Source organism: Balaenoptera ricei, chromosome 16 (genome assembly GCF_028023285.1).
Source record: "Balaenoptera ricei isolate mBalRic1 chromosome 16, mBalRic1.hap2, whole genome shotgun sequence".
NCBI classification, from domain to species: domain Eukaryota; kingdom Metazoa; phylum Chordata; class Mammalia; order Artiodactyla; family Balaenopteridae; genus Balaenoptera; species Balaenoptera ricei.
This window is the reverse complement of record NC_082654.1, coordinates 18,110,847-18,123,207: the sequence shown is the minus strand read 5'-3', so window position 1 is coordinate 18,123,207 and position 12,361 is coordinate 18,110,847. Positions and strand designations below refer to the sequence as shown.

Below are 12,361 nucleotides of genomic sequence, written 5' to 3'. Positions count from 1 at the left end.
CCGTACAGATACAAAGATGGGATAATGATAGTTGATTGTCATATCCCACCCCATCCCTACATCTGTGTGTTATTTTCTAATTCTCTTTCAATGTAACAGTACTGGATTTCTCAGTTACTTCTGCTCTTTTGTACATACCTGTTAGTCCTCAATATGTTGCATTACTACTATGTTTCCTCTCCCCAGCTAAACTGAGAACTAAAGATCATAGAAAGTTTCATATTTTCTTGTGTCCCCCAATGTGGTACCTGGCACAGAGTAAGTACTCAATAAATGCTCTTTGAATTAATGAAATGTTCATAAAGATGCATGGATGGATGGATAGATGGATAGGTTGGTGGGAACTGGCCAATCTCTCTAAGAGACCCCATAGCAGAAGTTGCCTTGTTCCCTTTCATAATGGAACAAAGTGCTTAGCACCCAGAAGCCCTGATCCCAAACAAGGGAAGAAGATATGAGGCATGAGAAGATAACTTTTGGCCCACTGTCTCCATGCTAAGGTAACTCCCCCGTCCCTTCATAAAAATGCCTCTACCTTCCCTCCTTCCGAGCATCAGTCAAAAGCTCTCAATCCTTGGGACTTCCCTGGTGGTCCAGCGGTTAAGAATCCGCCTGCCAATGCAGGGGACACGGGTTCGAGCCCTGGTCTGGGAAGATTCCACATGCCATGGAGCAACTAAGCCCGTGCACCACAACTACTGAGCCTGCGCTCTAGAGCCCGTGAGCCACAACTACTGAGCCCACATGCCACAACTACCAAAGCCCATGGACCTAGAGCTCATGCTCCGCAACAAGAGAAGCCACCGCAATGAGAAGCCCGTGCACCTCAATGAAGAGTAGCCCCCGCTCGCCACAACTAGAGAAAGCCTGCACACAGCAACGAAGACCCAATGCAGCCAAAAATAAATACATAAATAAGATGAAAATGGAATCGTGTCATAGAAAATGGAGTCTGTGAAGTTCCTAGAATTCAGCTGCCCACCTCTGGGCAGAAGAAGAGTCCTGCGGATGGATAAGAAAGAAATTAAGCAATAAATTGAGAATGGGACATGATCCATTTGGAAGCTGCAGTGCTCACAGGAAGTGAGAGCTCAGGGCCAGGCCTTCCAGCCACTGACTGCAGGGGTTCTGCCTGCCTGGGACGGCCTGAACCTGCTGGATTTCAGCGATTCACCCCTCAGTTAGAGCTTTAGCCCCTGAAAACATTCCTGAGATGCCTTCTGCTGTGGGCTTCTATGTCCTTGCAGGCCGATTAGCTGATAAAGATAATAAACACTAAGGGTTAGGGAGCAGGCAGTTTGCAAAGAAAGGCAGGTCCCTGGCCCCAGGCTTCATTCTCCAGCTTTCCCCTTTCCCAGGGTGAAATTGGATTCACTGCAAATTCGCAAGCTAATGGGCTGGAAACCTCTGGCAGGAGGCAGGCTCACTGGCCGGTCTGGGAGCGGCAGCCCTGGTCTCCCAGGAAATGAGTTCACTGTATCCAGCTCGTCCGTCTCCACCTTTGCTCTAGGCCACAGGACTCCAGGGTGGACGGAGGAGGCCAGCTAGATGGCTCCCCCTACTGGGAGACTGACTCAATACCCCAGAACTACAACCCCTGAATGGGATATTTAAGACACCCCATGGACTTTCCTGGGACCCCACAAACACCTTTGAAGAAAATACTCACCTCAGAAGATCTCTGGGACTTTAGCTTCATCCTCAGGAAATTCGGGGAGTGGAATAGTGAAGCCTTCTTTGCCCTTCAACCAGAAGGTTGTTTGTTCTCCTTTGCCCTGTGGGAAGCAAAGGAGAGCTGGTGAATCACGGAACAGGAGAGCTTGCCTGTCAAGTGTGGTCCCTCAGCAGACAACTCAGGTCGCCCTTACTCGCTTCCTGAGAACGTTGTTTGTAGCCAGAACTGCAACAAGGCAGGAGATGCCTTGGTGAGGGAAAAGCTTCACTGTAGATGAAATCGTGGTCATATCCTTGGACTTTGTTGATCAGCCTAGATGGACAGTCAGCGACGGTCTATGGGCTGAGGGCCAGTGGAGGCTAAAGTCCGTTGCAAAGAAAATCTTTTTAAAATAATAATAAAATCTACTGAGCTCTTACTATGTGTAGCGCACCAAGTGAAACACCTCACATACAGGTTCACAACTAATCCTCACAGCCACCCTTTGAGAGCAGTATTATCACCATTCCCATTTTACAGATGATAAAACTAAGCCCCCAAATGGACAGCTAGGAACAAGTGGGACAGGATTCAAAGCTAGGTCTACACTGTTGACATCTAGAAAAATCTTCCTCTTACCTGAAGTCCGTTGATGAAATACATCATGCCAGAGCCAGACTTAGCAAACTGTGGAATTGAAGGTACCTCCTCCCTTTCACTTCTTTCCCTGGACCCTGACACCCACTCAAATTCCCAATGTCATAGTAACCGCCCACCACTCCCACTGTGAACATCTCCAAGATGCTCTTGAGAACATCTCAAGCGGAGTACCACCGCCCCCAGAAAGGGCAATGCTTATCAGAAAGAGGAGAAGTTATCATGGTACGTTTCAGTGATGGACAGGGAGCCAGGATGGAAAGGAAGGCAGAGAGAAAGGGAAGAGATATTTAAATGTGTAGAGATGAGGTCCAAGTGCCCCCAAACCAATGGGCTTCCATCCCCTCCACCTGGGCACTTTAGACTCAGGAGAAGGGAAATAGAAGAATGTGGACATTATAATTCCTGGGCTTATATTTGCTGTTGCTTTTGTGGGAGACTAGACTGGGGTGTTCAAGCAGAAGCCAGGAGACCAGTGTAGCAAAGAGAAAGGAGGCATCACACAAGAGGTTGGTCTAGGTTGGAGCCAAAGTTACAGATTCCATGTTTGACCATTTAAGGGAATTGTACAGTCCTCTTTGGAGGAAGATAACCTCACAGTCATGAGAGCCTCCACATGGACCTTCATGGTCTCCACGAACCACGGCATGGAGATTCACTCATCCCATCTAAGTTCCTCAATATCTCCTTCAGGGACCCAAATGGGGCGGGGTGGTGGAGTGGGCACGCATTTGGTCTGGTCTTACCTTGACTGGAATGCAGTCTTTTGCAAATCACACCCTCTCAACGCCAGCAGGGCGCCTGCAGTGCTGTGAGAGACCTGAATCCGGAGAGCTGCCAGAAAACAGTTTTACCCTAGTCATCACCTTGGTTGTGAATTTCATATGGATGTCAGTGGGGCAAGGGCTGCTGTGGGAAGGGAACGCTACACACACGGCTCAAGTTCTTGGACCGCCAGCACCTCTCACTAAGCAAATCACAGACAACCTCTCTCACGTCTAGGACACGTGGACTGGGACCCCCAAACATCCAGGCATTGCTCAGGTGCTGCTGGGTGTCGCTCAAGCTTTAATACATTCGGTTTAGAAACAGAAGACAGAACTGGGTCCATATGCAAGTTGGTGTTCCTGATGGATGAGGGCAGCTGGGGTCCTCAGGCTCCCTGGGATAGTACCAGAGCTGGAATGTACCACTGAAAATGTCCTTTGTAACCAGAACTGCAGCTAAAGTCAGGTTTGGAGCCTACATCAGCATTTCTAACTTCATATTTTGTCCTTCAACTCTTTACTTACAAGCTAAGAGAGACGTTTAAATCTGGATTGGAGACTCAGTTGATTAACTTAGACAACAAAGTAATCAGAGGGGAAAAGATTTTTTGTGTGTTTTTATATACTGTGGAAGATTTACAAATTCAAAAGAATGTTAACCGAAACTTTTCAAAACTTAAATCACTGAGTAATTATTTTTTCCAGCTGATAAATGTCTCAGCTGATAAATGGCATATATGTGTCTAGTAATAATCAATACAATAAAATTATTGTAATGCAAAAGAATTTGATGTCCCCGGGAGTTCCTGGCCATAGATTTCTTTGGCATCGCCAAAACTATACAGCAGGGTTGGCACATTACTACCTACAGGCCAAATCCTGCCCACCACCTGTGTTTGCAAAATAAAGTTTTATTGGAACATAAACACACCCAACATTTACATGTTGCAAATTGCTGCTTTCACACAACAACAGCAGTTACATAGTTGCAGCAGAGAGTATAGCCCCCAAAGCCTAAAATATTTACTGTCTGGCCCTGTTTAGAAAAAGTTTGCCAACTCCTGCTCTCATTTAAATGATCTTACTATATGTGTACCTGACTGTTTAGGATGGAAAGTCTTGGAAGGAGATGTCATGTGTGTTTACATGGCTCCATCGAGAACACAGTGCAAAAACCCATCTACAAAGCTTGTGACCAGTGTTGTCTGAAGTGGATAATGATCTTATCCTCCAGATGGAAAAAGAGTAGACAAAATGCAAATGGATCTTCTAAAAATACTCTCTGGTTAAAGATAGGGGACCGGAGGGGCAGCGATCGTGTGTTTGCGAAGTGCTGTAAACGATACCCACGCAAACTGCTACTTTCCATTCTGGATGCCATGTTCACAGTGTCTCCAAACAGACAGTATCTGGGCATGGTGATTCCTACCACGCCAGCCACCATGGGACCTGCAAAGGGAAGGACAGAGGGGCATGACCAGTCTGCATTTCCCAAGTGTGGGACTCCACAGTGCAAATCAGGTCAACAAAAGCAATTCAATAAATATTCGTGAACTACCCTCTGGGGGCAAAGCTTGAAATAGACCTCAGGGTTTACAAGGAGGCAAACTACAGAACCCACAGACTTTTGGTGGAAAGCAACATAATCAACTGTTATGGGTTGAATGTTCATGTGTCCCACCCCAATTCACATGTTGAAGCTCTAACCTCAATATGATGGTATTAGGAGATGGGGCCTTTAGGTAGTAATTAGGTTTAGAGGAGGTCATGAGAGGGAGGGCTCTTATGATGGGATCAGTGCCCTTATAAGAAGAGAAAGAGACACGAGAGCTCTCTCTCTTCCTCCACCGTGAGGACGTAGCCAGAAGGCAGCCCTCTGCAAGCTGGGGAGAGGGCTTCCCCAGAATCCACCATAGTAGAATCCTGACCTTAGGCTTTCCAGCCCCCAGAACTGTCATAAATGTGTGCTGTTTAAGCCATCCATTCTAAGGTAGTTTGTTATAACAACCAAACTGACTAAGACAGAAATTAATGACAGTGTTATTCATGCACTGGAGATGTAAACAAAGCATCAGTGGCACAGACATGGGAGTAATTCATCCTGGTTAGGAGTCAGGTTTTATTTTAGTTAAGCTGTGGAGAATAAGTAGGAGTAGGTCTGGCTACATAATCTGCAGGGCCCAGTCTCAAATGACAATAAGGGATCTTCCATTCAAAAATTATCAAGAATTTCAAGACAGTAACAGAATGGCATTAAACCAAGTACAGGTCACTTCCGCACAAGTCACAAGCCCATGAGTTTGAAAAAAACAGAACAGATCAAAGGGCATTTGATGCAGAGGCATGGAGGGAAAGCAGCCCAAAATAACTGTCCTGGTTTGGGGGCTCCTCCTAATTTGGGTTCAACACCTTGGAGTCTTTGTTTGTCCTTGTTGTTACCAAGCAATCTGACTAACTAGAAATACACATGCAAAGAGAATTCAATCTTTTCTTTCCCCTGCAGATGCTACCATTTGATTTCAGGGTTCCTAAATTAAGCCTCAGACCTAGGATGTGAATTTAGAACTACCTGCTGCTGTATCTGGACCACAAGGCCACCTGCCCTTAGTGCTGTCTACCTGTGTGGAGGCCAATCCAGAGCTTAAGCTTTTCCTCAGGCATGTGCCCAATCTGGAAGTGGATGGTGGCACTGAGGAAGTGCAAGGACATCGTGGCAATCTCGTCCACGTTTTGGGTACCATTCCGATGGGAAGTCCGCTAGACACCATGTATGCATCTCCAATGGTTTCAACCTGAAAATAAAGCAAGAAAGTGGCCTTGTGTTCATCATGAGGGAGGCTGGGGGTGACGGCGGGGTCAGAGACAAGGCCCCTTATGACTGATCCTGTTTGAGGCCCCATCCTTTGAAGGGTCGTACTCCCTGACCTTCATTCTATCCAAGTCCCAGCATTTCCTCAAGTTCCTACTCTTGTCCTGGCTCCTACAAAGCCTTCCTTCCCTCACCCTCTGCTTTCTTCTCTGAAATCTGAGAGTGCTGGTGATTATATTTCCCCAACCCTAGTTCAAAACCAGTTAGACAGGCAGCAATATACTGATGGAGTAGATTTTGAAGGATCACATGGATCCATCAAGTGCAATCCATCTTATCCAAGGTGAACTGTCTTCACTCCACACAAGGGCTCTTAGATACAATTATACATATGCTTATATTATACAAAATATGTATAAATGTATGTACCTGCCTGATCTGTCCTCTTTTTCCCCAATCCTCCCAATAAAATCATCTTTCAGATCCTTCATTCACAACAGAGAATAAGTGACAAGTGTAAGCATAAAGTTACAGCCCCTTCCAGGTACATTTGCTTTTCAGCAGAATCCAAAGATGATGTGGAAAATGTGGAATTTCAGGCCTTAGCCAGGCAATCAGACCACGTCTGCTTCCTGGTGACCCTAAAATTACCCAAAGCCAATAAGTACACAAGTCTAACTGCTTCTAGGCTACCTCTCCCCACCATGGGCACATCCCTTAGCAATATAAACTGATTTTAGCATTAGTTCATGCAAAACGTAGCTAAGAAGAAAACACTAAGAGGAAATCCCAGAGGAGGCTCGTCTAAGCAGCACGGCTTCCATTTTTGTTGGCTGAATGTGATCTGCTCTTTGTGATTATCTGTACCATCCTTCCTTCTGCTCTTGAACACAGGCAACAACTTTGAGGAACTTGGGGGGATAACCATTGAGGATGTGTTGCCAGGGGACATGATTACACTGTCCCAAGTCTTCCCGATTCCAGGACCACAGGCAGAGCCCTGCGATCATGGTCAGAGCTGGTGAACTAGTGGCTGCCCACCAGGTATATGTGAACATGGGCACCTTGGAGTCATGATCTGGCCCCATCTGAACAGTCAGAAAACACATGAAGTGGCCTCATGATCACCACCAGTGAATGAAGCCAAATTATTATTTTGTTCTCCTCCCCTGCAAAATTCAATTTTCACTCTAGGTGACCCTGTTCATACATCCCCAGTGTAGCACTAGGCGGGTGGTTGCTGTCTGACCTTTAGTCGTGAGTCTGATAGTCTAAGCTTGGGGGTCTATCTTCATCTGAATTGCTAAGGATCACAGTAACAGAAGTGAGACTTAACGCCAGATCCAAAGACAATCTTTAAAGGAGAGTAAATGTGAACCTCTCTGAATGTGGAAAAAATATATTCAGGAGGGAACTGGAGGAATTAGCCAGAAGAAGGTCAATGCCTGTTTTAGAAATGTGTTTACTGTGAGATAAAATAATGGAAGGAAACAGAGGGAACAACTGATGATTCTTGACAAGCACCTACATCTGTGATGAATCAAGCCCTTTTCCAAGAAAACAAACAGGAATCAAATATTGAGTTTCTGCCATGAATTGAGATAGACTGCCAGCCTGAAATAGAGCCTTCCTCCTGGCTGAGGTCTAGGGCTGGATTAATCCTCACTCATGCCCGGAGACAGCCTACAAGGGTCATGTGTGTCTCCACAACCCAGAAACCAGGCATCTCACCTTATACACATCATAAGTTTTAATGATGTGATCAAATAAACTGTACAGGTCCTTAAGGAGCTGCACAAGTTGCAGCGGGAAGCTGAGAGAACAGAGTTTCGTGAATCCAACACTGTCAGAGAAAAAGATTGTCATGGACTCAAAATGCTCTGGTTCCACGGCTCTTCCAGCTATGCGCTGTTCTCCGATGAAGCTGAAACCACAGAATAGGATCGTTTTCGAACAGTATCATTCATCTTGTCTCCTATTAGACCCCTACAAAGTCTCCCTGGTAGATCTTTTTGCTTCGGTGGGTTAGATTTTGGGGTAACAAAAATCCATCATCTAGAGGGATTCTTTTGACACCCATTTCTCTGCCTGCATTTTCTCTAAAGAGATATTTGAATTGGTGGGTATAAATTCAGGGAGGGGTGAGAAGCAGTTCACATAAATGCCTTTTCAAAAAGATTTTCTCCCTGAGGGAATTTCATTTGCCCCTATTGGTTATAGAATTTGATTTTAAAGACTCAGTCTGCAGATGTGGAAGCAAATGTAAACATTCATCGATCCACAAATTAACATTTCTGCTTCTATCAACCAATCTCACTCACACTGACGCATTCAAATCCCCAACCCCATTTCTTGGTCAAGACACATAAGAAGGGTGCCGGAATTTTAACAGCAGATGCTCTGCTAAGTGTTTAGAGAGTTCACAGGTGATAACAGAGCCAAAAATAAGCAAGTTTTGAATCTGAAGTTACTGGTGCCTATTGTACTGTGCAAAGCATTTGGGCAGACATAGAATCTGAATATACTGAGGGTAGTAATTAATTGGACTCCTGGAACTAGAGCGCCATCTAGTGGTCCCTTCCTCTTGCTGCATCCCCTATATTCCATCTTCTACAGACCTGCATTCTCTAATTCCTGTGGATTCCAGGGCCTTGCCTCTATCTCCCTTTACAAGGTGTACCGAATTACACACAAAATGCTTGACGCTTTTTAGAAGAGCCTAACATTCTCTTAGAAAAAGAACACAGGAAATAGTCTCTCCATGTGGGGTCTCCTTAAATAGCGATCGTGTTGCTTCCTGGTTTGTCAAGGCGCCTGCTACTTTGGAATACCTGGGCAGCACTGTGGACAGAAGCTGATCCACTTTCCTCTTCTCGGCCATCAACTAGTTGGTCCTCTCTTCCACCACCTCCTCCAGGTGATTGGTGTACACTTTCAGCTTGCTCACCATACTGTCTAGTACATTCACGTGGCTTTAAAAGAACCCAGAGATTTAAGTCTTTTTCCAAGAACTTTAGGGCCACAGTGGAGCACAACATCCAAGTATACATTCCAAGACAACATGTCTCGCCCTTAAGGTTTCCTACTTAAGGGTTGCCAATGGACAGCAGTGAAATGACAATGGCCAAAAGGCCGCCTGGCAGGACAGAGCCTGTCCTTTACCAGCCCTGTGATCTTGAGCTGCACCCTCTGAGCCTCAGTTTCTTCATCTGGGAAATGAGGATAATAATACATACCTCACCAGGTCATTCTGTAGATTCAGGGAGATAATGAGTACTAAGGCTGTGTCTGGTGCCCAGTGGGCACTCAACAAACAGTAGCCTTCACTGCCCTCCCCATCACCCCCACTTCCTGACATGCTCCATGCCAATCGTCATCATCATGCAGAAATGTAGATTTCAGGATGGGTCATTCTCTTCTTTTCAGACGGCAACACCAGATGTTTTCTTTTCAGATGACAGATGTAAGGGGCATTTCTAGATCCTATAGGCTCTTGTTTTAGAAGAGTCTTCAGAGAAATCGTTTAAGTTTCTCATCTTTTAGATGAGGAGACTGAGGCTCACATAGGAAATGGACTTACCTTAACATTGGGGACCCTATTTTCTAAGTAAAAAGTATTGACTGACCTGAGACCTACTATTTAAAACTATTTTGATGTGGAAAATGCAGAATACAGGGCTGTTGTGTTAAGAATGTACAGTGAAATGGACAAATTAAGAGGAGATGCCTGACTTCCAGCCCGGGCCTTCTATCAACTCAAGCTACGTCTAAATGTCTGTGCCTTCTTACATTCAATGGGTCAAAAGATGACACCATTTATCCTGATGTGAAGCTACTACTCAGAAAATTGTTCAAGAGGCATGAATAATTTAAATCAATAGCCTACTCTAAGGTTCGTGAATAATTTTTTTCCCACAGTCCAATCCCAATGGATTAGTCATAACCCCTGGAATGTTGGTTTGAAAAAGATTCCGAGGCCACGTCAAAATTCCTTGGGAACAAGAGCCTTGATTGATAAGTGGTGTCTGGAATGGACAAAGGAGGGCAACGAAAGCACTAATGTCTGATCCATTTTTGTATCATTTATGAAATAAAGGAAGAATTTTTACCACTCGACTTCAACCAGCATGTAGCACAGTGCTTTGTGTATGGTAGGCACTGAGTGAGTATATGATGAAAGAAGAAAGGGAAAGGGCTTCCCTGGTGGCGCAGTGGTTGAGAATCTGCCTGCTAATGCAGGGGACACGGGTTCGAGCCCTGGTCTGGGAAGATCCCACATGCTGCGGAGCAACTGGGCCCGTGAGCCACAATTACTGAGCCTGCGCGTCTGGAGCCTGTGCTCCGCAATAAGAGAGGCCGCGATAGTGAGAGGCCCATGCACCGTGATGAAGAGTGGCCCCCACTTGCCGCAACTGGAGAAAGCCCTCGCACAGAAACGAAGACCCAATACAGCCATAAATAAATAAATAAGTAAATTTAAAAAAAAAAAAAAAAGAAGAAAGGGAAGGAAGGAAGGGAGGGAGGGAGGGAGGAAAGAAGGGAAGGAGAGAGGGAGGGAGGAAGGGAAGAAGGGAGGGAGGGAGGGAGAGAAGCACACAGAAGCAATCATAGTCATATAGTTTTAAAATTCTAATGGTTAAATAATTAGGAGAAAACATCTGCTGCACAACTAACTCACCCTCTGGGACTGGCTTCCTATAACATTTTCTTGATGGAAGGGAAAGTGGGCCTTTTCTCTGGAGATTCATCCCAACATGCCTTCACCATGACCACCATCTTTTCATTTCCCTTCTCTTCTGACAGGGAAGGTCGAAGTGGCACTGATGCCCTGGGGTCCTTGATCCGGCTGATGATTTCTGAAATCCATTTGGGGTTTAGGTAGCTAAATGTCTGAGCTTTGTGCCATTTAGTACACTTCACTTTAAACAGACATGTTTTTAAATTTGTAAATTGAGTTTTTAAGTAAGCTGAACAGATTAGAATTTCAGAGAAATCTGAATATTTTACAAGAAATATTAGGAATCCTCCTGGAAAATGAGGACTCCTAATGTAAAACACATAAGCACACCCTAATTTATCTGTTTTTTGATTAAGATTTTTTCTAATAGAACTTTTCTTGAAATGAAGCATATCTCCATGTGATTTCAGAAGTGTATAAGCATTTGGTATTAGAAATCCGCAAAGTATGCTTTACGCAATTTGCATTCCATATAAAATGTTACATAAAAGTTATTTTAACAAACAATAAATGTTAACTACTATGTCCCACCTTTGTGTCCCACTTTGTAAACCTACTTTCTTTCACTTCCTCATTGGCTTCTACTGACATTTATTAAACATTCTGCTTAACCAGGTTTTGTGGAGGAAATAATATTTTGAGAACAATGTATATGTGTTTTGGTAAAAAAAAACACTGTGGTGTAACAAAATGAATGAATCTTAAATGTATTACTAAGTATAAGAAGCCAGTCTGAAAAGGCTACATACTGTATGATTCTGTTTATATGACATTCTAGGAAAGGCAAAATTATGGAGACAGAAAATAGCTCAGAGGCTGCCAGGAGTTTGGGGAGGAGAAGAAGTTGATTAGGGGAAGCACCGGGGATTTTTTTTAGGGTCATAAAATTATTCTGCACGATATTGCATTGGTGGATCATGGCACTACATATTTGCCAAAAGCCATAGGACTTTACAGCACAAAGAGTGAACCTTAAAGAAAGCAAATTTAAAAAAAAGTATAAGTTGGGAGACTGGACAACTGCAAGACAGAATGCAGACTGTGACAAAAGAATCTGTTTTACAAATGTGTGACCTAATCTCATCGAAGGGGATGGGGGTAAAATGCCGACGTAAGTAACTTCTGAAACAACTAGAGACGGTGAGACTAAAGTCAAAAGGAACTACTCAAAACCACTATACTCCAGTTGGTAGAATCGCCTCTCAGGGGGGTACAGATGAAGAACTCTGAAACTACTGTACGCAAATACTGGGATTGAACAAATAAGTAAATGGATGGCAGATGGTGGGAACCAGGGTTCTCTCTGTTGGAAAGGGAGGTTATGGATAAGTGATGGGCAGAGACTAAAGTAAATGAACCATGTGATAACGACATTGGCGATGTCACTATGAACCCATGTTTAGCTTAATACAGATACAGATGGGTAGATAGAGATATGAATGTGTGTATACATATGGCTTAGTATATACACACCTATTATCTTGTTCTGTCCATGAGAGGGGCTAGAAGCAACAGCAGCCCAGCAGCAACAAGCACATCTAGTGTCCAGGTGTTCATTCTCCAATACAGGAGCCAGGGCTTCTTAAACAGCTGATTCTAGTATTGGAGCAGGGAAAATACAAGATGAGGCTAAAGCATCTTATACTATCAGAAACTAAGGAAGCACAAAACAAAACACTGCAATGGGTGTATGTCAAAGTACCCAGAAGCCAACTGAAATTAAATGGTCCAAGATA

General features: G+C 44.3%; 1 protein-coding gene across 1 annotated transcript in view; it reads right to left on the bottom strand.

The window, feature by feature from the left end:
- Window positions 1-1,670: 1,670 nt before the first annotated feature.
- Window positions 1,671-12,361, bottom strand: part of LOC132351058 (guanylate cyclase 2G-like) — a 40,469-nt gene continuing 29,778 nt past the window's right edge. The window contains 9 exon segments of the mRNA XM_059900767.1: window positions 1,671-1,775; window positions 1,944-1,959; window positions 3,070-3,145; window positions 4,429-4,527; window positions 5,697-5,825; window positions 5,828-5,870; window positions 7,619-7,811; window positions 8,719-8,859; window positions 10,566-10,745. Coding sequence (XP_059756750.1) covers window positions 1,671-1,775; window positions 1,944-1,959; window positions 3,070-3,145; window positions 4,429-4,527; window positions 5,697-5,825; window positions 5,828-5,870; window positions 7,619-7,811; window positions 8,719-8,859; window positions 10,566-10,745 — 982 coding nt within the window.